This window comes from Gadus macrocephalus, chromosome 13 (assembly GCF_031168955.1).
Source record: "Gadus macrocephalus chromosome 13, ASM3116895v1".
Classification (NCBI taxonomy): domain Eukaryota; kingdom Metazoa; phylum Chordata; class Actinopteri; order Gadiformes; family Gadidae; genus Gadus; species Gadus macrocephalus.
In genome coordinates, this window is record NC_082394.1 from 4,481,375 (window position 1) to 4,503,349 (window position 21,975).

General features: G+C 50.2%; 1 protein-coding gene across 1 annotated transcript; it reads right to left on the reverse strand.

Annotated features, from left to right (window-relative positions):
* Positions 1-56: 56 nt before the first annotated feature.
* Positions 57-21,970, reverse strand: esyt1b (extended synaptotagmin-like protein 1b; the record flags this gene model as incomplete). Its single annotated transcript, XM_060069921.1, has 43 exons — positions 57-1,036; positions 1,336-1,385; positions 1,560-1,662; positions 2,032-2,163; positions 2,763-2,902; positions 3,001-3,147; positions 3,534-3,620; positions 3,720-3,791; positions 4,311-4,406; positions 4,665-4,754; positions 4,894-4,942; positions 5,714-5,796; positions 6,078-6,257; positions 6,617-6,755; positions 6,923-7,110; positions 7,207-7,309; positions 7,403-7,548; positions 7,760-7,906; positions 8,017-8,103; positions 8,528-8,599; positions 9,202-9,297; positions 9,400-9,489; positions 9,575-9,623; positions 9,957-10,039; positions 10,813-10,989; positions 11,456-11,696; positions 11,812-11,918; positions 12,112-12,258; positions 12,448-12,534; positions 12,649-12,720; positions 13,116-13,211; positions 13,844-13,933; positions 14,322-14,370; positions 15,204-15,289; positions 15,463-15,639; positions 16,315-16,428; positions 18,090-18,239; positions 18,603-18,689; positions 18,766-18,837; positions 19,817-19,912; positions 20,645-20,734; positions 20,827-20,875; positions 21,903-21,970. Coding segments are annotated over 43 exons (4,512 nt in total), but the record flags the coding sequence as incomplete, so codon positions are not given.
* Positions 21,971-21,975: the final 5 nt, after the last annotated feature.

Below are 21,975 nucleotides of genomic sequence, written 5' to 3' on the forward strand. Positions count from 1 at the left end.
CACACACACACACACACACACACACACACACAAATTAAAGAGAATAGACATACCTGTGTGTGTGCAAAGGGTTTATTGTAACTATTTCACAAACAACTCGCAAAAGTAATCCTTCCTGTTTGCAATTTCATCCAACAAAAACAGATTTTTAATTTTTTATTTTCCGATGCAAAACATTGGTGACATACTCGCCTTAGGAAAACCAAAAATATATATAGACTTCAATTAAATTAAAAAAGTAAAAAGTTTAAAATACATCAAAAATAAATGTAAGTATATACGCCACAAATCAAAGCAAACCATTGTGAAATATAAAAACATTAAAATATCCAACCTCTGTAACCTTTCCTTCATCAGCATCATCTTCATCTGAAACACTGTAACAAAACCAAAATACTGTCTGGAAACAAAAATACTGTAATGAACACACATGAACACATAAAAACGATATCGCTCAAACGGAAACGGACTGTCTGTTCCCTGCATCACATCATAAGAACTCAAATGCTGTTGCAACAAAGGGGCCTGACACACATTCTCCCCAGGCGGCCAGTCTGGACCCAGCTGGACTGGATGTCTGACCAAAACCGAGTCTCCTCTTAAGTACAACGATATACTAGTGTACTTCCAACCACAAGAGTATAGACACCGTGAGCGTGTGTAGATGACCAAATGTACGTCTCGATAGAGATACAGAGTATAGACACTGTAAGTGTGTGTAAACGACCGCAGGTACGTCTCGATAGAGATACAGAGTATAGACACTGTAAGCGTGTGTAGATGACCACAGGTACGTCTCGATAGAGATACAGAGTATAGACACTGTAAGCGTGTGTAGATGACCACAGGTACGTCTCGATAGAGATACAGAGTATAGACACTGTAAGCGCGTGTGAAGTTCAACGCCAGCGGTCGGCATGAGGACGTGGCGAGCGGGGGAAGGACGTCCTGAGTGGCAGCATCTGGGGGTTGTCAACGGGATCTGTGTGACGTCATCACATGGATCCACTACTCAGCTTCCTCCGTCAGATCAAACCTGGGAACGAGGAGAGAACGGGCTCAGAAACCCAGGGAACGTAGCACTGACGCTAACCAGGTTAGCGTCAGTGATATGTTCTGTGCGTGTGCACATGTGTTTGTGTGTGTGTGGGCGTGAGAGTGAGTGAGTGAGTAGTGTCTGTGTTTGTAGTGTCGGTGTTTGTAGTGTCGGTGTTTGTAGGGAGTGTGTGTGTGTGTGTGTGTGTGTGTGTGTGTGTGTGTGTGTGTGTGTGTGTGTGTGTGTGTGTGTGTGTGTGTGTGTGTGTGTGTGTGTGTGTGTGCTAGCACGCAACACACCACTCTGTGACCCCCTTCAGCAGGTTGACTTGAGCCAGCTCGATCTGTGCCTGTAGATTGAGGGGAGGGGGGGGGGGGGGGGGGGGGGTATCAAATTAGACATTAGATAGATACCAGACACACAATATTCCAACATGTGTACCTATGTGCCCCCACAGAGATTACTTAGGCCAGCGTGAATCCTGAGACCGGCTGAGTGACGGCTAAGCCTGTCCAACACTGACCTGTCCAATCACGTCGCGGCCCCTGAAGGAGGCGGAGTTGTCCTTCACGCTGACGCTGAGGCGTCGGCGCTGGGCCTCGTCCAGAGACAGCCCGTACTCGAAACTTCAGACGGACACACGGACCACCTCAGCATTAGAGGAACAGGACTGAGATAACCTTTGAATCACTTGTCCAGAGTTCACCTGGATTCTGCATAGCCCCCCCCCCCCCCCCCCCTCTTACGGTCTTATTGTATGTTGTACGTCATGGCACTTAAAAACATTACTTAGCATCGTGTAGCATCTTATCCTAGCTGTCTTTGTTTGTATACGGGGAGTGGGTTAACCTAGCAATTGTTAGTGCTTGGCACTTGGTCCTATGAACATCCTTCTGATAAATGTACTTATTGTAAGACGCTTTGGATAAAAGCTTCTGCCTAAAGCCCTGAATGTAAAATATGTTGAATCAAGTTCCATGAGCGGCTGAACGGACCTGTCGTTGAACTCTGGATTCAGGTCCCTCTTCTTCACCGCCGTCTTCCTCTTGGTGGCCTTGTTCTTGTCCGGCAGCAGCATGAGGGAGACGTAGCTGTCGACGGAGTCCTTCCCCGTGGACGACAGACCCCTACGCCGGCAGGGAGCAGGACGCCAGCGTTAGCTTAGCCTAACCTAAACGTTAGCTTAGTCTAACCCAGCCGCTAGCTTACCCTAACACAAACGTTAGCTTAGCCTCACCCAAACGTTAGCTAACCCAAACGTTAGCTTAGCCTAACCCAAACATTAGCTTAGCCTAACCCAAACGTTCGCTTAGCCTCCCCCAAACGTCAACTTCAAACGATGTGGTCCTAGAACTTCATAAAGGCTTGTTTATATACCATTGTTTTCTGTGTTGTGTTATAGTATACAATATTTGGGCTGCTTCTTGTGTGATGTTATGAGAATATGACGCAATTATCAAAGCTGTTGAAAATGACAATTTTACCATCTCCCAGGTTAAACACGCCAACCTCATGTACTAAGCCCTTATAACTGGATAGGATACTATGAATATGACTTGTACTAAGCCTTAGGCCCAATCCCATCTCTACCCCTTACCCCTCCCCCTTGTTTTGAAGGGGTAAGGGTAAGGGGTAAGGGGTAGAAATGAGATTGGGCCTAAATACTTGATAAGATACTGAATGAATATGAGGTGTGTGTCGAGCAGAACAAGCAAAGGAACCGTACCTGCAGGCGTGGACGGTGACGACCAGCCGTCCCTCGTGGGCGGAGAGGGACAGCTTCACCTGGCCGCTCCTCGCCGCCTCCGCCGCCGAGCAAGGCAGCGCGCCACCGTTCAACATGTCCACCATCTTGGAATCCAGAACCTGTTGAAGCCCACGACAGAGAACCGGAAGACTCGTTTCAAAATAAAAGCGGGGCGTTACGGTCTGCATGCAGTGGGGGAGCTCCTCCTCCTCCTCACCTTAAGCTCCGCCCTCAGCAGCACCTGGCTCTCAGGTAAGGCTCCGTCCAGGGGGAACCACTGGTCCAGGACCAGCTGTGGTTCAGACAGCAGGTCTCTGACTGGGAGCACCAGGGAACCCATGGGCTGGTCCCAGGCACTGGACAGCTGGGAGGGTGAACACCAAACCAGTGCATAGCATCATATTCATACATTTAATTACATTTGTCTTGAAGAAGGTTGTTGCTGCTGGCGAGTACAGAAGCTAAGAACTTGTGTGTTTAGCATTGCAGTTGGTTCTGCTCATTTGAACTCTCTGTTGTTCGTTGTTGTTTACAGGGAATGGGTTCAACTGGCAATTGTTGGTTCTTGGCATTTGGTTCTATGAACGTCCTAACAGTACCAGAAGCGAGATATTGTTGTTTCTCTTTCATCTGCCGAATTTATTATTCACACTACATTGCTCTGAATGTAACCTCCCACACTCAGGACCCTCGCCCCATGGGGTCATGAGTGGGTGACCCCACTCATGACCCTATGGGGTCGCGTCTCACCTTCAGGATCAGCATCTCGCGCTCCGGGTCCCGGACCAGGAAGAAGAATGACTCCTCCCACTGAGGGGCGGAGCTGCGCTCACACACCTTCACACACACACGGGGGGGGGAGGGTTAATGGGCTGTTCAGTGGATGCACTAAGGTGATGCGCCATGATGGTTTGTAAGGTGAAGTAACATAAGGACCTGTGTTCTGTGGGTGGTCTGACCCAGGATCAGCTCTGCTCCGGCTTTGGGCTCCTTCCCGCTCTTCTTATGCTGTGGGTTCAATGGAACAGCATCCTGTTAGTACATAGAGCTATGCATCACTAGGAAACAGCCTGGCCGTTTCTAGGTAGGAGCCCTATGGATCAGACTTAAAGGGGTGAAATTAGGCCACCAGGTGTGAGTGTGACCTTTGAAGATCCGCCCTTCCTTGTGCCTTAATGACATCATAAGTGGGAGCTTCCACTGAGATGCATGATGGACAGATAGGCAACATTTTCGGCAGTCCACTCGGTAGACTGGTAGACTGATCTGTCCAGCATACATCTAGGTGGACACGCCCACTTGTGTTGTCGCTAAAGGCACAGGAAAAGGCAGATAAAGGCTTGTAATGCCCGATCACACTCACACCTGATGGCATAATGTCACCCATATAAAACACACAGGCTCAAGACAATACGGGGTTCAACATGGTGACCTGGGCCTCTCCCCCTTTCACCGGGTTGTGAGTGGTGGCGTTTCGAAGGTTGAGGAGTGATTATGGTATGATCCTGCACCACGAGGGAGACTCACGGGCAGGGCGTGAGCTCGCTCCACGTGGACGAACAGCAGAGCGGCGGAGGGAACCGCCTGGTTCCTGAAGGTCTGTCCGGACTGGAGCTGCACCACCTGAGAGGATCAAGACAAGAAGAAGAGTGGTAAGGAGTCGAGGAACCGAACTGGTTTGTATTTATGACCTCGGTTTTATTCTTCTTCTTCTTCTTCGTGCGTTTTGTGAACCTTGTTTTAAAAAAGTGCTGTATGCATACTGGCTACCATTATTGTTGTCCTAAAACAAAAGCTAAGCTAGCTCTTAGCACCGTGGTCCCACGGAGCAAAGGTGTAGCAGTTTGGGTGGTGCTTGGTGTCCAGCAGAGCAGCACTGACCTGGTGGAGTCTGGCGGCGGTGGAGGCAGTAGGAACCCATTCCAGCACCAGATGGACCCGGCCAGACTTCACGTCCTGCAGGGTGTACCACTGAGACAAGAGGAACAGAGAGGTCATGACCTTCAGCGGGTAACAGAGACTCTGTGCTGTAGCAGCACAGAGTCTCCTAGAGGTGAAATACGATCCGGTTCTTAAAAGCACAGGCAGAGAGGTCACGTGTTTGACTGACCTTGTCGATGTACTGCTGTCTGATGACATCATCAAGCATTACGCTGAACCTGAAACAGGACGCAATGGAGACATCGATAGCTCTTTTATGTAACACTCTTCACTTTATCAAACAGAAAACAAGACCAAAAGACTGAACGTTATTTACTGCATACTGGTTTGGCATAACGTCAATGTCAAATCCCAAATGAAGGTATTGGTTTGCAATTAAACCATTGGTTCTCAAAGTGCGGCCCGCAGAAACATTCCTGGCGGCCCTCAATGACACACAGATAAATTTTTTTTGCATTCTTTTGTATTTTTTTTATTATCATATCAATATTAATTTAAACAAAAATAAATAAATAGAAAGAGAAAATTCGACTCTCTAGCTTTCAATTAAATCCTGTTACATTTGTTAGTTTTATTCCGACTGTACATTACTTTGAAAGGATGAACCTCAGTTTCGTGATTTAGACCTCACTTGACCTCACTCCCAGATGTCCACGATGCAATGTTTCTTTCACCACTGGGATGCCGACGGCGTTTCCCGCCTGATTTTTTTTCCTTTGGCGGCCCTGAGTCAAAATTTGGGTTCCTAAATTGGCCCTCGGCTGTCAAAACTTTGAGAACCCCTGAAGTAAACACTGTAATCTTTCAATAAGTCCATGCTCTGACCACTGGCTATAACCCTTTCAAAGAAGACATTTACCTAACAACGTAATATATATCCAGTGGACTGTTGATGACTTTCAACACTTTGACTTTGAAGCATAACTATAAAAACACAACAACAACAACAACAAGACATACACACAGACCACATGACCGCGGTAACAAACCTGCCCAGGAAGTCATCGGCGTCGAGGTCCTTATCGTAGGACTCAAAGTGGATCTCCTGGCCGGCCTGGGAACTCAGCACCACCTGCAGCAGGACACACAGAGGCTGTAGCGACGCCCATACTGACCACAGAGACAACGGACCGCTCGGACCCCCCATCCCTACGCCCCGACCCCCATACTGACCACAGAGACAACAGACCGCTCGGACCCCCCATCCCTACGCCCAGACCCCCATACTGACCACAGAGACAACAGACCGCTCGGACCCCCCATCCCTACGCCCAGACCCCCATACTGACCACAGAGACAACAGACCGCTCGGACCCCCCACCTCTATACCCAGCCCTCCAGTCTACTACTCACCTCGTACATCTCGTTCCAGGTGGGGTTCAGGTTCTCCTTGACCACGTGACTCTTGAAGGCGTGCTCTCCGACGGTGACCTTCACGTAGGGGTCACTCTTGCCCTTCCTCATGCCCCCCATCAGGTTGTCCTTGGCAACCAAGCTCGCGGCCTCCAGCAGGTGCAGCCTCAGCACCCCCTGCAGGACGAGAACCACATTACGCCCAGCCAGTCATCCTATATATATTTATATCATGAGATGCATCAAGGTTAATAGCGACATAGCATAACTTAGTAATGTCTTGCTTATTGTACTCTAATAGAACGTTCTCGTATTTCTGTGTTTTGAACCGTAATACATCACAGGCACCATTTCCTGTCAGCTCTTTAGTGGAAAGGGAAAAAACCCCAATCTATCTCCCTTCATCACCCCTGGAACTGGCGGTACAGTGAGTAGAATGGCTGCTTCTACATCCCACACCAACGCCTCCCCTCCCCTCACGAAGACACACAACTCTGAACAACAGTCTGATCGTCTGCGCGGATCAGAACCAGACCCACGTTGGTGGCAAAGTCCTGAGGGGGGTTGGAGTGAGGCTGGAGGACCACAGCCGGGCTGGACTCCTCGGGGACCAGGGCTGGGACCAGGTCTGGGGGAAGGCCGGTCACTGTGGCTTGGGCCAGATTATCTAGGCCAGATCTGGAGGTAACGACAGTCGGTATCGTGACAGAGAGCATTGATGTCCTGACACACAGGTGATCAACCCGTTTCTATAAAGATTATTCGGGTGAAGTTTCATGAATGTAAGCTGATTTATGGATAGTTGGATAACACAAATGTTGCGTGGATGAATGTCTAGAGCTCACCTCTCTGGTTGAAGCTCTTTCCTCACTGGGGAGAAGGACTCAGAGGTCGGCCTCTCTTCCTCTACTGGCCTCTCTTCCTCTACTGGCCTCTCTTCCTCTACTGGCCTCTCTTCCTCTACTGGCCTCTCTTCCTCGGCTTGCCTCTCTTCCTCTACTTGCCTCTCTTCCTCTAGTGGCTCGTCCAACACCTGGGGTTGAGCATTAGTATATAATAAATGTATGTAACTTATTTCATGCAGACAACACACGGCATACACCATTATGCACTGTGGCCCCAAACTTACGGGAGCAATGGAATAATCTTCATCAACTGTTGTCTCTTCTTCTCTGGTAGCCACGGTAACAGGTTCTCTCTCCTCCGCTTCCTGGCTGGTCACTGGAACCCTCCTGGTTGGAAAACACACACAGAGTCAGAGTCACGCAGCCGTCACCCTGAAGCCTGCATGGTCTGAGCAGTGAGTCTGACGGCGGGGCACCCACTCCTGAGCTGGCACCTCCCAGCCTCTCTCCTCCTCCTCCTCCTCCATCGACCGGTCGCCATGGTGACCAGCGGTGGCCGGGACCTCCTCGACTTCGGGGACCGTCCCTGTTGCCTGGGGAACGCTGGTCCCCTGGGACTGGAGGATCTGCAGATGTTGAAATAGGAATTGAATTAGCTCATCAGTGAGGAGAAACCATATGGTTGTTACGGACGTTGGCATAGCAACCATAATCATATCATTTGAGCATCCGTGTGACTGACATGATGACAATCTTTACATATTCATGTCCCCTAGTCCGATATCACAACAGGAAGACTTTACTGAAGCCTGTGTTGGGATGTGGGTGTGTCCTCACCTTAAGCTCCGCCCTCAGCAGCACCTGGCTCTCAGGTGAGGCTCCGTCCAGGGGGAACCACTGGTCCAGGACCAGCTCTGGTTCAGACAGCAGGTCTCTGACTGGGAGCACCAGGGACCCCATGGGCTGGTCCCAGGCACTGGACAGCTGGTGGGGGGGCACAGGGTGAGAGCGATGGGGGAGGGGGGGGGGGATGAGAAGAGGGTGGAGGCGTCTGTGTACGCTGACTTATATATGAACGAGTGCTTGATTCACACCTTCACGATGAGCATCTCCTCTCTGGGCTCCTGGACGGGGAAGAAGAAGGCCTCTCTCCACTCGGGGGACTTGGAGCGAGCACACACCTTCACACGGAGCAGACCGTCATTAATATACATATATATCTATATACGTATATATATAATGACAATACATTAGACTCATCATTGAATAAGAACATATATAACTAGAACTGCAAGCAGTTATGCAGGGGTCCAAGAAGTGTGCATTTCGAGATCAAATAAAAATGCAATAGAAAGATAGAATATAATTAAATAGAAAACTAAAATAGGAAGTTAAAACTAGGAATAGATAAAGAGAAAAGAGGGGAGGGAATGGAAATTGGTTACATGGTAAAAGCAATCTTGAAAAGGTGGGTTTTGTTTATATTTGTATAGGTTTATTGGTTTAAATATATATATGTGTATGATCTATCTCTATTCTGAATGGTGTTCAGCATAGTGGGGGGCGTTGTACTGGACTCCATCAGGGTGTAGGGCGGACTGGTACCTTGGTTCTGTGGGTGGTCTGACCCAGGACCAGTTCTGCTGCGGCCTTGGGCTCCTTCCCGCTCTTCTTCAACTGGAAACACAACGCAATGCTAAACAACACAACGCAACACAACCCCACACAACACAACGCAACGCGAAACAACCAAACCCAACGCAACGCTAAACAACACAAGACAACACTACACAACACAGCGCAACCCAAAGGGGTGTGACTTAGAGGGGCTCGACTCAGAGGGGCGTGACTTAAAGGGGCGTGCCTCAGAGGGGCGTGACTTAAAGGGGCGTGCCTCAGAGGGGCGTGACTCAGAGGGGCGTGAGACTCAGAGGGGCGTGTCTCAGAGGGGCGTGTCCCAAAGGGGCGTGTCTCAGAGGGGCGTGTCCCAAAGGGGCGTGTCTCAGTGGGGCGTGACTCATAGGGGAGAGTCTCAGTGGGGTGTGTCTCAAAGGGCCGAGTCTCAGAGGGGCGTGTCTCAAAGGGGCGTGTCTCAAAGGGGCGTGTCTCCGTCGGGCGTGCCTCAGAGGGGCGTGACTCAGAGGTGGGGGGGGTCTCAGAAGGGTGTGACTCAGTGGGGCTTGTCTCAAAGGGGCGTGTGTTAGAGGGGCGTGACTCTGAGGGGCGTGTCTTATATGGGCGTGTCTCAGAGGGGCGTGTCTCAGTGGGGCGTGACTCACGGGCAGCGAGTGGCCTCTCTCCAGATACAGGAAGAGCAGCGCAGCCGTCGGGACGGCCTGGTTCTGGTAGGACTGGAGCGACCTCTGCTGCAGCACCTTGGGCAAGGCATCACATGAGGACAGAGGTCAGAGGTCAGGACGCTGAGAGAGAGAGAGACCTCACTAACAGCCTAAGGAGGAGGGCTGTGTTTCACTGACCTGGTCCAGGCTGGTGTTCTGGGACACCATGGGGACCCACTCCATGACCAACCGGACCCGGCCGGACTTCACGCCCTCCAGTGGGTGCCACTGGGAATGACAGGAGTAGAAACCAGTCAGTGAGGATGACCTCTGACCTGTGGTGGTAAGGATGAGTCTAGTGTGGAGAGCTCACCTGGTCGGTGCACTGTGATTGGATGATGTCTGCCAGGCTGACATTCAATCTGGGGACAAAGAAAAGTAGCACACTTTTCAGGATTTAGCCTAGTTACCCTTAATTTACCCGCTGCTAATCCAACAACATAATTGTAACTAACCTGCTGCTAATCCAACAACATAATTGTAACTATCCTGCTGCTAATCCAACAACATGAAGTCGTGGGCAGAGATATGAACTCTACTTGCCTAAACTTTGACCGAATCATTTTACAATCTAAAGTTTTGTTCATAGATTTCAGTCATGCTTAAAGACCTCAGAGATGAGTTTATGTTTGTATGACCTCAGGCTCTGTGTCTGCTGTCTAACCCCACTGCCTTCACCCCATCGGTCCTCTCACCTGCCCAGGAAGTCATCTTTGTCCATGTCCTTATCGTACAGCTCCACCTTCACCTCCAGCCCAGCCTGAGGCCTCATCACAACCTGGAGGAGACCCAGAGCCACCACACCATGAGGTACGTCCACCACATCTCGAGGTACGTCCACCACATCTCGAGAGTCACACACCAGCCTCCGCGAAGCACTCAAGACTCACTTGTTCAGAGTTCACCTCGAAGCTACCTAGACGCTGCATTGCCACCCCCAGGGCCGGCGCTGGCCGTTTCATAGCCCTAGGCGACTCGAAATCAACTTGCGCCCTGGACAGGTCTTGCGAGCGGGGGGGGGGGGGGGGGGGGGGGGGTGCTACGCTGACGGTTTCGGGCCGCCCTGACAATTGCTCCCGCGCCCCCTCGCTTCTCCGTTCGCGTCGTACATTTTAATTGATATATTTTTGAATTAAGGGCGCCACCAGAGGGCGCCCCCAACGCATTTGTCGCCCTAGGCGGTCGCCTAGCTCGCCTATGCCGATCGCCGGCCCTGGCCACCCCCTCCCACCCCTTCTCACGCCCTTATTGTATGTTCTACTTCCTGGCACTCAAAAAATTACTCAGTTGTGTAGCGTCTCATCCTAGCTATCTTTGCTGCAAACGGTGTGTATGGGTTAACCTAGTGATTGTTAGTGCTTGGCCCTTGGTTCTAACATCCTTACTGTACCGACAGCGATGTGTAATGTTTCTCCTTCTGACAAATGGACTTGTAAGTCGCTTCAGATAAAAGTGTCTTCTAGTCGCCCTGAATGTAAATGTACATCTGATTGACGTGTCAGTGGTGGGTCAGACCAGCGGACTGCGCTGTGTTGTGGCCATGCTCCTCACCTCGTACATCTCGTTCCAGGTGGGGTTCAGGTTCTCCTTGACCACGTGACTCTTGAAGGCGTGCTCTCCGACCGTGACCTTGGCGTAGGGGTCACTCTTGCCCTTCCTCAAGCCCCCCATCAGGTTGTCTTTGGCTACCAGGCTCTGGGCCTCCAGCAGGTGCAGCCTCAGCACCCCCTGCAGGCCACAACATGGAAGTGCACGACTGTCAACGCACACCAGGGGATAGTGGATAAATAGGGTTTGTGAATCAGAATGCATCATGGGTTGTTTTGGTGACGTACTTCGCCACATTGAAAGGGCTCAGCAGGGTTGAGGTAATGTAAATGTAATGTAAGCTAGGCTAGTGAAAACATTGATTAGCCACTTCTAGCATGAAAAATGCTGCGGCAGTTATAAACACAACAATGTCTCCCGGCAGCACGTGACGAATAATGACTAAACCATGACCAAAGAAACATAACTTCGGACACAATAACTAGCATTCCAGTGCTCCTATGCTCCCAAAAAGGCGGCGGTCGATGCATTGTGACGGTGTGATGCAAAAACCCTTTGGGGGGGGTTAACGCTTTGAACTTGATAATTAATAAATGCAGCATTCTGTCCGCATGACGTAACGCCGGTTCATCCGCAGCTCTCTCACCTCGCTGCCGAAGACGTGGTCTGGGGAGGTGTGGGGAGGGCCGGGGGGGGGAGCGTCCTCCTCCTCCTCCTCCTCCTCCTCCTCCTCCTCCTCCTCCTCTTCCTCCTCCTCCTCCTCTGCCTCCTCCTGATGGGACACAGCGGCGGCTACCTCAGCTGCTACCTGGGGCCCACGGCCCCCCGGGACCTCAGAGGCCGGCACCGCAGCGCTCTCCAGAGGGGGCGTGTCCACAGAACTCGACCTGGAGAGGAACCACAACAGAGGGAGGGTCACAGCCCACCGCTCTGATGGACGACGGACTCCTCTTGGTGTTGTTGTTGTTGTTGTTGTTGTGAGGGGCGTGCTGCCGGTCTCACCTGAGCAGGCGGTCCTCCACCATGCTCTCCTTAGTCCTGGAGGGGTCTGACCCGGACGCTGGCTTGGTCTGGACACCCCCACCCGGGCACTTAGAGGGTATCAACACCTGCAGACAAACACACCCGTCACATCACAAGAGTGTTCCCTATTGGATGTTATCATTGTTTAATAATTACTCATATTTAAATATGTGAGCGCATCAGGAACAGGAACAGTAAGTGGAAACGGTGTTCAAAATGGAAACAAGGACCGGTGGGAGGACAACAACAACAACAACAACAATAAAGAAATGTGCCTGCCTTAAGCTCCGCCCTCAGCAGCACCTGGCTCTCAGGTGAGGCTCCGTCCAGGTGGAACCACTGGTCCAGGACCAGCTGTGGTTCAGACAGCAGCTCCCTCACTGGCACCACCAGGGAGCCCATGGCCAGAGCCCAGCTGTGGGACAGCTGATCCGAGACCAGCAGGGGGAGAGGGTTAGCTAACAGCTTAGCCTGTGTAACAGTATAAACACCTTCTCTTAGAGCTGACCCCAGACCAGCAGAGTAAGAGGGTGTACGTTAGAGGATTAGCTCACAGCACAGCATGTTTAACAGTATCAACACGGAGGCGTTCTCTTCTGGCTGAAGGACGCTTACCTTAACCACGAGAATATCTTCTCTGGGGTCACGAACCAGGAAGTGAAACGCCTCGTTCCATTTGGGAGCCGTGGTTCGCTCGCACACCTGGAGACGAAACACGGTTGAGTTAGGACGGCGTCAGACACGCCCTGGTTAACGTGGACAGGAAACGGTTTGCCTTTGTTTGGCGTCGTTTTGAAGGCGTCTCAAATCACTCACGGTGGTTTTGTGGGAGGACTTCCCCAAGACGATCTCCGCCCCCACCTTCGGCTCCTTCCCGCTCTTCTTGAGCTGCGTGGAGCCAAAATGACACGACGTTTACCATACTTTATTGAACACACAGCCTCACAGTGCACACAAAGTCGAGAGTGTCAAATGTTCAGACAACTGCCTTGGAGCCAAAGCTCATTTCAATCATGTGATCGTAACCATCCTCATGACCTTCCCTCCTGATGTCCCTCTGATCCACGGGCTGTTTGACGAGTTGGAGAGAATAACAAAGTTCCGCAAGACGGCAAAAATGGTTGCCAAGCAACACAGGCTAGCATACTTTGGGATTGCCGGGGGCATTAGTGCTGAATTGTTTTGCGGTCACAGAGTGTGTGTTCATAGTAGTATTTAACAATGGCGTCAAGCCAAGTCAAGACAAGCAGGCAACAGTCTGTTCATAACAGAGCAGGACTCACAGGCAGGCCGTGCGCCTGTTCCACGTAGACGAACAGCAGGGCTGAGGAGGGCACCGCCTTGTTCTGGAACGTCTGCTTGGAGTTGAACTGCAGAACCTGAAGGAGGAGAACGAGGGTAGGGTCCGTCACCCGAGTCACAGCTCTTCTCTGTTTTGGCACCGCAGGGGTGGAACGAGCTCCCTACTATTGTCAGGACCGCCGCAGAGTCGCTCACCAGCTTCACTTGTTCAGAGTTCACCGAGACGCTCCTCACAGCCTCCCCCCACATCCATCTCACGCACTTACTGTATGTTGTCGTCCTGGCACTAAATGTATGCCCTTATTGTATGTTGTATGTTCTAGAACTTAATGTACACACTTATTGTATGTTGTACGTCCTGGCACTCAAAAATAGTACTTAGCATTGTGTAGCATCTTATCCTAGCTATCATTGTTGTATAGGAGAAATGGGTTAATCAAGCGATTGCTAGTGTTTGGCACTGGGTTCTATGAACATCCTTCCTGTACCGACAGCGATATGTTGTAAGTTTCTCTTTCTTCTGACAAATGTACTTATTGTGCGTCGCTTTGGATAAAAGCGTCTGCTGAACGCCCCGAATGTACATGATAACGTAGCAGAGGAGTCAGGACACCTGGATCCCCTCCGTCCGTCCCCAGCATCTCATCACACCTGGACCCTGACCCCCCTCTACCTGGTCCACCCTTGACCCCCCCCCCCCCCCCCCTACCTGGTCCAGGCGGTCCGGTTCCGTCGCCGTGGGAACCCACTCCAGCGTGAGGTGGACCCGGCCGGACTTGACGTCGTTCAGCGTGTACCACTGGAGGGGAAGACAGAGAGCAGGACATCGATCCACGTCCCCCACAGCCAGCTCTCTAGTGGCTGGATATTTATATTGGACCACGATTGTCCCCTCAGACGTTTTATTGACCTCTATCACAGCATTTATCATATTATGTCAGGTGATGAAGGGGTGACCTATACCACCGCACCGCTGGGATGACAGGAGCAATGAGTCAGCTTAAACTGAATATATATATATAGATATATTTTTATATCTATAGATAGATAGATGTTATATTGATAAATATCTATATAATAGAAGCCCTGAGTCTGCTATCAACTCTATATATATTAAGAGATATCTATAGATATATAGAACATAGAACTGTGTGATGCTGTGTCACGATCCTCCAACAGGAGCTCACCTGGTCGGTGTACTGCGCAGCAACGATGTCCTTCATGCTGATCTTCAGCCTGCACCACAGGGGTCAAGGGTCAGATCAGTGGTGCTATTGAGTATTGTCTGATATTTGCATATATACTCTGTATATACCTGTACACACACACTTATGCTGTGATTAATAAAGTACACCATGTTACAGAACGTCCCTTCTCATACTCGACTTTGCTAATTGCAGAGGGGTCATCTTCGAACCGGGTTCCTGGCTGATCTTTAGTCAGCTGGGCCTACGTTCTACTGAAGGAGAACCCACCCTCAGCCTACGTTCTACTGAAGGAGAACCAGCCCTCAGCCTACGTTCTACTGAAGGAGAATCCACCCTCAGCCTACGTTCTACTGAAGGAGAACCGGCCCTCAGCCTACGTTCTACTGAAGGAGAACCAGCCCTCAGCCTACGTTCTACTGAAGGAGAATCCACCCTCAGCCTACGTTCTACTGAAGGAGAACCGGCCCTCAGCCTACGTTCTACTGAAGGAGAACCGGCCCTCCGCCTACATTCTACTGAAGGAGAACCGGCCCTCAGCCTACGTTCTACTGAAGGAGAAGCCACCCTCAGCCTACGTTCTACTGAAGGAGCACCCACCCTCAGCCTACGTTCTACTGAAAGAGAACCGTCCCTCAGCCTACGTTCTACTGAAGGAGAACCCACCCTCAGCCTATGTTCTACTGAAGGAGAACCGTCCCTCAGCCTACGTTCTACTGAAGGAGAACCCACCCTCAGCCTATGTTCTACTGAAGGAGAACCCACCCTCAGCCTACGTTCTACTGAAGTAGAACCGGCCCTCAGCCTACGTTCTACTGAAGGAGAACCGGCCCTCAGCCTACGTTCTACTGAAGGAGAACCCACCTGCCCATGAAGTCGTCCTTCATGTCCATGTCTTTATCAAAGATCTCCACATGGAGATCCTGGCCGGCCAGCTGGGTCAGAACCACCTGGGGGAACACAACCAGACACTCAGAAACAGACACGGAACCAGCCAATCAGAGGAGCAGACAGGACGAGTCATGCCGGAAGCGGCGTGACGTGAGCCTTCTGATTGGCCCAGAGGTTGGTGTGAGCCCTCTGATTGGCTCAGAGGTCGGTCGGCGTGAACTCTCTGCTGTACCTGGTACATCTCGTTCCAGGTGGGGTTGAGGTTGGCCTTGACCACCTGGCTGGTGAAGGTCTCCCCCCCCACGTTGACCTTGACGTAGGGGTCGCTCTTGCCCTTCACCATGCCCCCCATCATGTTGTCCTTAGGGACCAGGTTCTGCCCCGCCAGCAGGCCGATCCGGAGCACGCCCTGGGGAGACGCAAACAAATCCATGTAAAACTCATGTAAAGTGGCTCCGTGCAAATGGGCTCCCCTGGAGAGGAACCATGTGGTCGTTCCACTCGGACAGGCGTTGGCGCTGGGAGGGAACTTCCTGGTCCCAGTGGCCGGTCTTGTTTAGAGAAGGAACCAATCAAAGCCACAGCTCTTCTCTGTTTTGGCACCGCAGTAGTGGTGGAACGAGCTCCCTGCCGACGGAACGGGGAGTCGCTCACTAGCTTCCGCAAAGACTCACTTATTCAGAGTTCACCTAGACTCTGCATAGACTCCCCCCTTAACCCCCCCAACCCCTTCACACCACTCTTACGCATTTATTTTATGTTGTACGTTCTTGCACTTAGTATAAAAAAATAAAATAATAATTGAATAGTACTAAGCATTGTGTAACACCTTATCCTAGCTATCTTTGTTGTATACAGGGAATGGGTTAACCTTGTGATTGTTAGTGCTTGGCCCTTGTTTCTATGAACATCCTTACTGTACCAACAGCGATATATTGTTGTTTCTCTTTCTTCCGACAAATGTACTTATTGTAAGTCGCTTTGGGTAAAAGCCTCATGCAAATGTAAATTAACCGCAGACCCTGAGCCCACAGGACTTCCCCGGATCTGGGTTCCACCAGAGCGGGTCCTTCCGGGTCGTTACCTCGGTGGCGAAGCTGGGGTGGGGGGTGCTCTGCTGGGGCAGGGTCTCGGCCTGGCTCCCCTCCACGGTGGAGGACACGTCAGCGGAGACGTGCTCCTCATCCAGCCACAGCACCTGGTGCACCCAGAGGAGGACGTGATGAATGGAGGTCCCTGATGGCTGATTTAAACCTTCACCAGATCTCCATAAACTATAACTGTGAGTCATCACTTGGCACCAAGCTGCCCCGATCAGGAACAGAAACTGGGATGATCTTTTGTTCCTGCAGAGAACCCCCAGGGTAATATCTTACGGCCTGGTTAGTCTTTAAGGTGATTTAGGAAGGTGGCACCTCGCGCAGAAGGAAGCTATGAGCAGAATCCCACTCAAATGGCTCAAATATATAATATCAAAAGAGTTAATATTTCAAAATCGGTCCATTCATAGTTAAACATTAATCTTCCAAAACTAGATGTTGAGCGATGTGGAAATTATAAAACAAACATGAATCATACGTATTTCCAAATGAAAATCCCTAACTCCTCAGCTGATGTGCGATGGCTGAAACACATGCTGCAGAAGGCCAGCACTCTATCAGGAGTGACTGTTCCCTGACTCAAACCCATGACTGATCACTGATCAGCTGCTGAAGGCCAGCCCTGTGTGGGAGGTAGGATACCCTGATAGCTCTGTATCAGGGAGGTGGGGTACCCTGATAGCTCTGTATAGGGGGGAGGGTACCCTGATAGCTCTGTATGGGGGAGGTAGGATACCCTGATAGCTCTGTATGGGGAGGTAGGGTACCCTGATAGCTCTGTATAGGGGGGAGGGTACCCTGATAGCTCTGTATGGGGGAGGTAGGATACCCTGATAGCTCTGTATGGGGGGGTAGGGTACCCTGATAGCACTGTATAGGGGGGGAGGGTACCCTGATAGCTCTGTATTGGGGGGAGGGTACCCTGATAGCTCTGTATGGGGGTAGGGTACCCTAAAAGCTCTGTATGGGGGGTAGGGTACCCTGATAGCTCTGTATGGGGGTAGGGTACCCTAAAAGCTCTGTATGGGGGGTAGGGTACCCTGATAGATCTGTATTGGGGGGAGGGTACCCTGATAGCACTGTATGGGGGGTAGGGTACCCTGATAGATCTGTATCAGGGAGGTAGTGTCTCGGGGGTAGGGTACCCTGATAGCTCTGTATGGGGGAGGTAGGGTATGGGGGTGACGGTACCCTGATACTCTGTATGGGGGGTAGGGTACCCTGATAGCTCTGTTTGGGGGAGGTAGGGTATGGGGAGGTAGGGTACCCTGATAGCTCTGTATGGGGGTAGGGTACCCTGATAGCTCTGTATGGGGGTAGGGTACCCTGATAGCTCTGTATGGGGGTAGGGTACCCTGATAGTGCTGTATGGGGGTAGGGTACCCTGATAGCTCTGTATGGGGGGTAGGGTACCCTGATAGCTCTGTATGGGGGGTAGGGTACCCTAAAAGCTCTGTATGGGGGGTAGGGTACCCTGATAGTGCTGTATGGGGGTAGGGTACCCTGACAGCGCTGTATGGGGGTAGGGTACCCTGATAGCTCTGTATGGGGGGTAGGGTACCCTAAAAGCTCTGTATGGGGGGTAGGGTACCCTGATAGTGCTGTATGGGGGTAGGGTACCCTGATAGCTCTGTATGGGGGTAGGGTACCCTGATGCTCTGTATGGAGGAGGTAGGGTACCCTGATGGCGCTGTATGGGGGAGGTAGGGTACCCTGATGGCGCTGTATGGGGGAGGTAGGCTACAGGGGGTCACGGTACCCTGAGGACGGTCTTGATGTAGATGCGGCTGGCGGGGCCGGAGCCGTCCAGCTGGAACCACTGGTCCAGGGTCAGGCTGGGGCTGGACAGAAGGCGGGACAGGGGCAGGTTCAGGCGGCCCAGGGTCTGCACGCGGTCCCCGTCCTTCACCTGAGGGGGGCGGGGACAGAGGGCACCGTCCAATCAGAGGTCAGCGATCCGGACGAATGAGGCAAGGCAAGGCACCTTTATTTATGTAGCACTTTTCATACACGAGGCTGACTCAGAGTGCTAAAACATTACAACATCCTCAAACAATAAAATGAAATTATAAGATAAAATAGATAAGTAAAAGTAAACAAAGGCAAAGTAAAAAAAAATGCAATGTATTTAAGATTTAGCAGAAATCTAAAGCAAAAATAAAAGTCTTCAGTCTTGTTTTAAAAGTGGTCAGAGTTGGGGCAAGTCTCAAAAAACAATGAACAAACAAAGCATAAAGTATGCATGTGTGTTCTCCGTCTTCTCTGTGGGTACCTGGATGTCGATGTCCTGTTTCTGGGGGTCCTGGATGAAGAAGGTGAAGGCCTCCTCCCACTGGGGGTTCTCGGTGGTGTAACAGATCTACAGGTGGGACAGGATGTGATGTCAGCGAGGACGCAGGCATTTCCTGAAGGTTTGTTAATGGAGTAGGACCGACCTTGCTCTCCCGGGTGAGGTCTCGTACAGACAGCTGCACCATCGGGTTCGGCTCCTTGTTGCCTTTCTTCATCTGCAACACACACACACACAGACAACCTCAACGTCTGCTCAGCGCGGCAGACTCTCAGTGCTTCTGTTGGTTTTTAAAACAGCCATTCGAATGTAGGTCCACACTTAATGCACGCACTTATCGTGTGCTGTACGTCCTGGCACTTAATGAACGCACTTATTGTGTGTTGTACGTCCTTGCATTTAAAAATAGCACTTAGCAACGTGTAGCATCTTATTCTAGCTTTCTTTGTTGCATACGGGGAATGGGTTAACCTAGTGACTGTTAGTGCTTGGCACTTGGTTCTATGATCTTCCTTACTGTACCGACAGCGACATATTTTTGTTTCTCTTCCTTCTGACAAATGTACTTGGTGTAAGTCGCTGTGGGTAAAAGCATCTGGTACATGTAAATGTAAATGTAATGTGAATGTAGGTCTGGCCTCCTGGAGCGAAAGGCCCAGCCCCCTCCCTACTCCTCCATGTATCAGAGGCCCTGTCAGTGGCTTCAGGTAAACAACACCAGCTAGTGTTAGCTACTGGTGTGTTCTCAGTCATACTCATAAGACCTCACGCATCAGGGCGGCTTGCGGGAGAGAGAAAGAACAGGAAGGAAGCGGTCTCAGTGTACGGCTCTGCCAACAAGCCTAGATGCCGATAAAAAATATTTTCATGAAAAGAATGTATCTCCTTCCTTTGCCGTTGATACTGTTCTGGGTGTTTCATTTATGTGTGCAAGTCCAAAGTAAGAGAAAGAATCATTTCTGTGTGTATCCATAAACCAGATAACAGACCGAGACTAAGTTGCATAGCAACGACCTGCCGGGTCTTATTTAGTCAACAGCGTCGCGGAATGTCAAACAGATGGCGGTTGGTTCCAGCCCCCCCCCCCCCCCCCCCCCAGGAAGTGGCCCTGAGCTGTGGCCACTGAGAGGAGAAAACGAGAGGGAGAGGGAGAAAACGAGGGCAGAGGGGAGGGACAATAATACAATGTGACTCACAGGAAGTGACTCCGCCTTGTCCAGATACACAACCAAGATGGCGGCTGAGGGGGGGTCGGCGGTCTTGCTGATCACGGTCTCGTTCCTCTTTAGGACCTGGGGGGGGGGGGGCAGAGCGCAGGGTGAACATGCTGCAGATGGGATGTGATGTGGTATAACGCGGAATCATAATGCTATTGTGGATGGTTCTCTGCCACAGGGCAATCACAAGCTCCGGCTCATTGGATAAACACCTCCAGAGAATGCATGACGGGTGATTTTTTTTTCTTATGAGGTGGTTCCCAAACTTGGGAGTCGGGTCCCACTTGGGGTCCGCTGATATGCATATGGGGTCGCAGGAGATTGCGGACATACGCTGTAGATCTCTGTTGCTCTATTTCAGCAAACCATTGCTCATTGAACAGGTCTCATAGACGTCCTGTATATAGGAACGGACTGACTAATGATTCAGAGCCACGAGCAAACTACAACTAATTAGTTTGCATCAGAGCGATGCGATGGAGTTCACCGGGACGTCGATATTATCCACGGATGCTGATTGGTTAAAAACAATATGTGGAGGCAGATGCATAGGAGTTCGGCTTCGCTAACAAAGCGAGCTAGACTTAGAGCTAGAAATGGGGTCACGCACTGAAAACCGTTTCGGGCCGCCGGTCTAATGTGAAGAGTAATTATCCACCATGTTTAGGGTAGGCCTCTCTGACTCACAGGAAACAGCCACAGCGATGCAGTCGGAGACTTCCGGCAGCACAAAGTGCAGCCGGTGTTTATGTCTATTTGGCAGGGTACAGAGCACTAACTGACAGCGGCTATCAGGAGGGTTCCCACCTGCTCCAGACGGTCCGTGGAGGGCAGCAGGGTCAGCCACTCCAACCTCAGATGGACGCGTCCAGACGGCGTGTCTTTCAGGGAGAACCACTTCGAGAGGAGAAGAAGAGGGTCACTCACACGCACACCTCTAACCGCCGGTCGATAACAATTATCCTGCAGCGTGAAGAGCCTTAACTCACGTCGTCCACCACTATGGATTTCTTCACGATGCCCAGGTCCACCTTCGCCCTGAAGGAAGGGCATTAAAGGGGTCGTTAGAATCACGTTAAACGTTCTGAACGCAACAGGAAGTCTGGGAGTACGTTGGGGTCACTTCAGCTCTCAGGTTTGATTGAGGTTGATGAACCGCGCTTCTGAGACTCTGAGGCTTTGGGAGGTTAATGGAGGTGAACTATGGAGGTGGACCGTGGAGGACACAATGGATGAGAGACCTTGTACTGCATGAATGAAAGGCTGTACTGCATGCATGAAACGTTTTACTGCATGTACATAACGTACTACATGTATATAACATTGTACTCATGTATATAACAATGTACTACATGTTTATAACATTGTACTCCATGTATATAACATTGTACTGCATGTATATAACATTGTACTCTATGTATATAATATTGTACTACATGTATTTTAAGGTATAAAATACCTTAAAATGTACCTAATTTTAAAAGCCTATGATAATATGATAAACTGAATGTATGCTGTATTGTCTTTTTGCTTGTTAGTTACATCTTTACTTTGCTTTCTTACTTTTACTCAAATGTATTCTCATTTTTGTAAAATGACTTTGTAGTTGTTTTATCTCTATAATTCTATTTCTATTCTATTCTATTTTTTTTCTTTTACTTTATTTTCTTTACCTTATTGTATTTTAATGTCAGGTGGACATCCTTAATAAGCCCTTCGGGGTTTCTTTTGTCCCACCAGTGCATCTATGTATGTCTATGCAAATCTTGCAAATAAAAACTAAACTAAACTATATAGCACTGTACTCCGTGTATATAACAATGTTCTGCATGTATATAACATTGTACTGCATATATATATTACATTGTACTCTATGTATATTACATTGTACTAAAGTATATAACATTGTAGTACATGTTTATAACATTGTACTACATGTATATAACATTGTACTCCATGTAAATAACATTGTACTACAGTATATAACATTGTAGTACATGTATATAACATTGTACTGCTTGTATACACATTGTAATGCCGTATATAACACTGTACTCATGTGTACCTGCCCAGGAAGTCATCCTGGTCGGTGTCTTTGTCATAAACCTCCAACTCCAACTCCTGGCCAGGAACCTCAT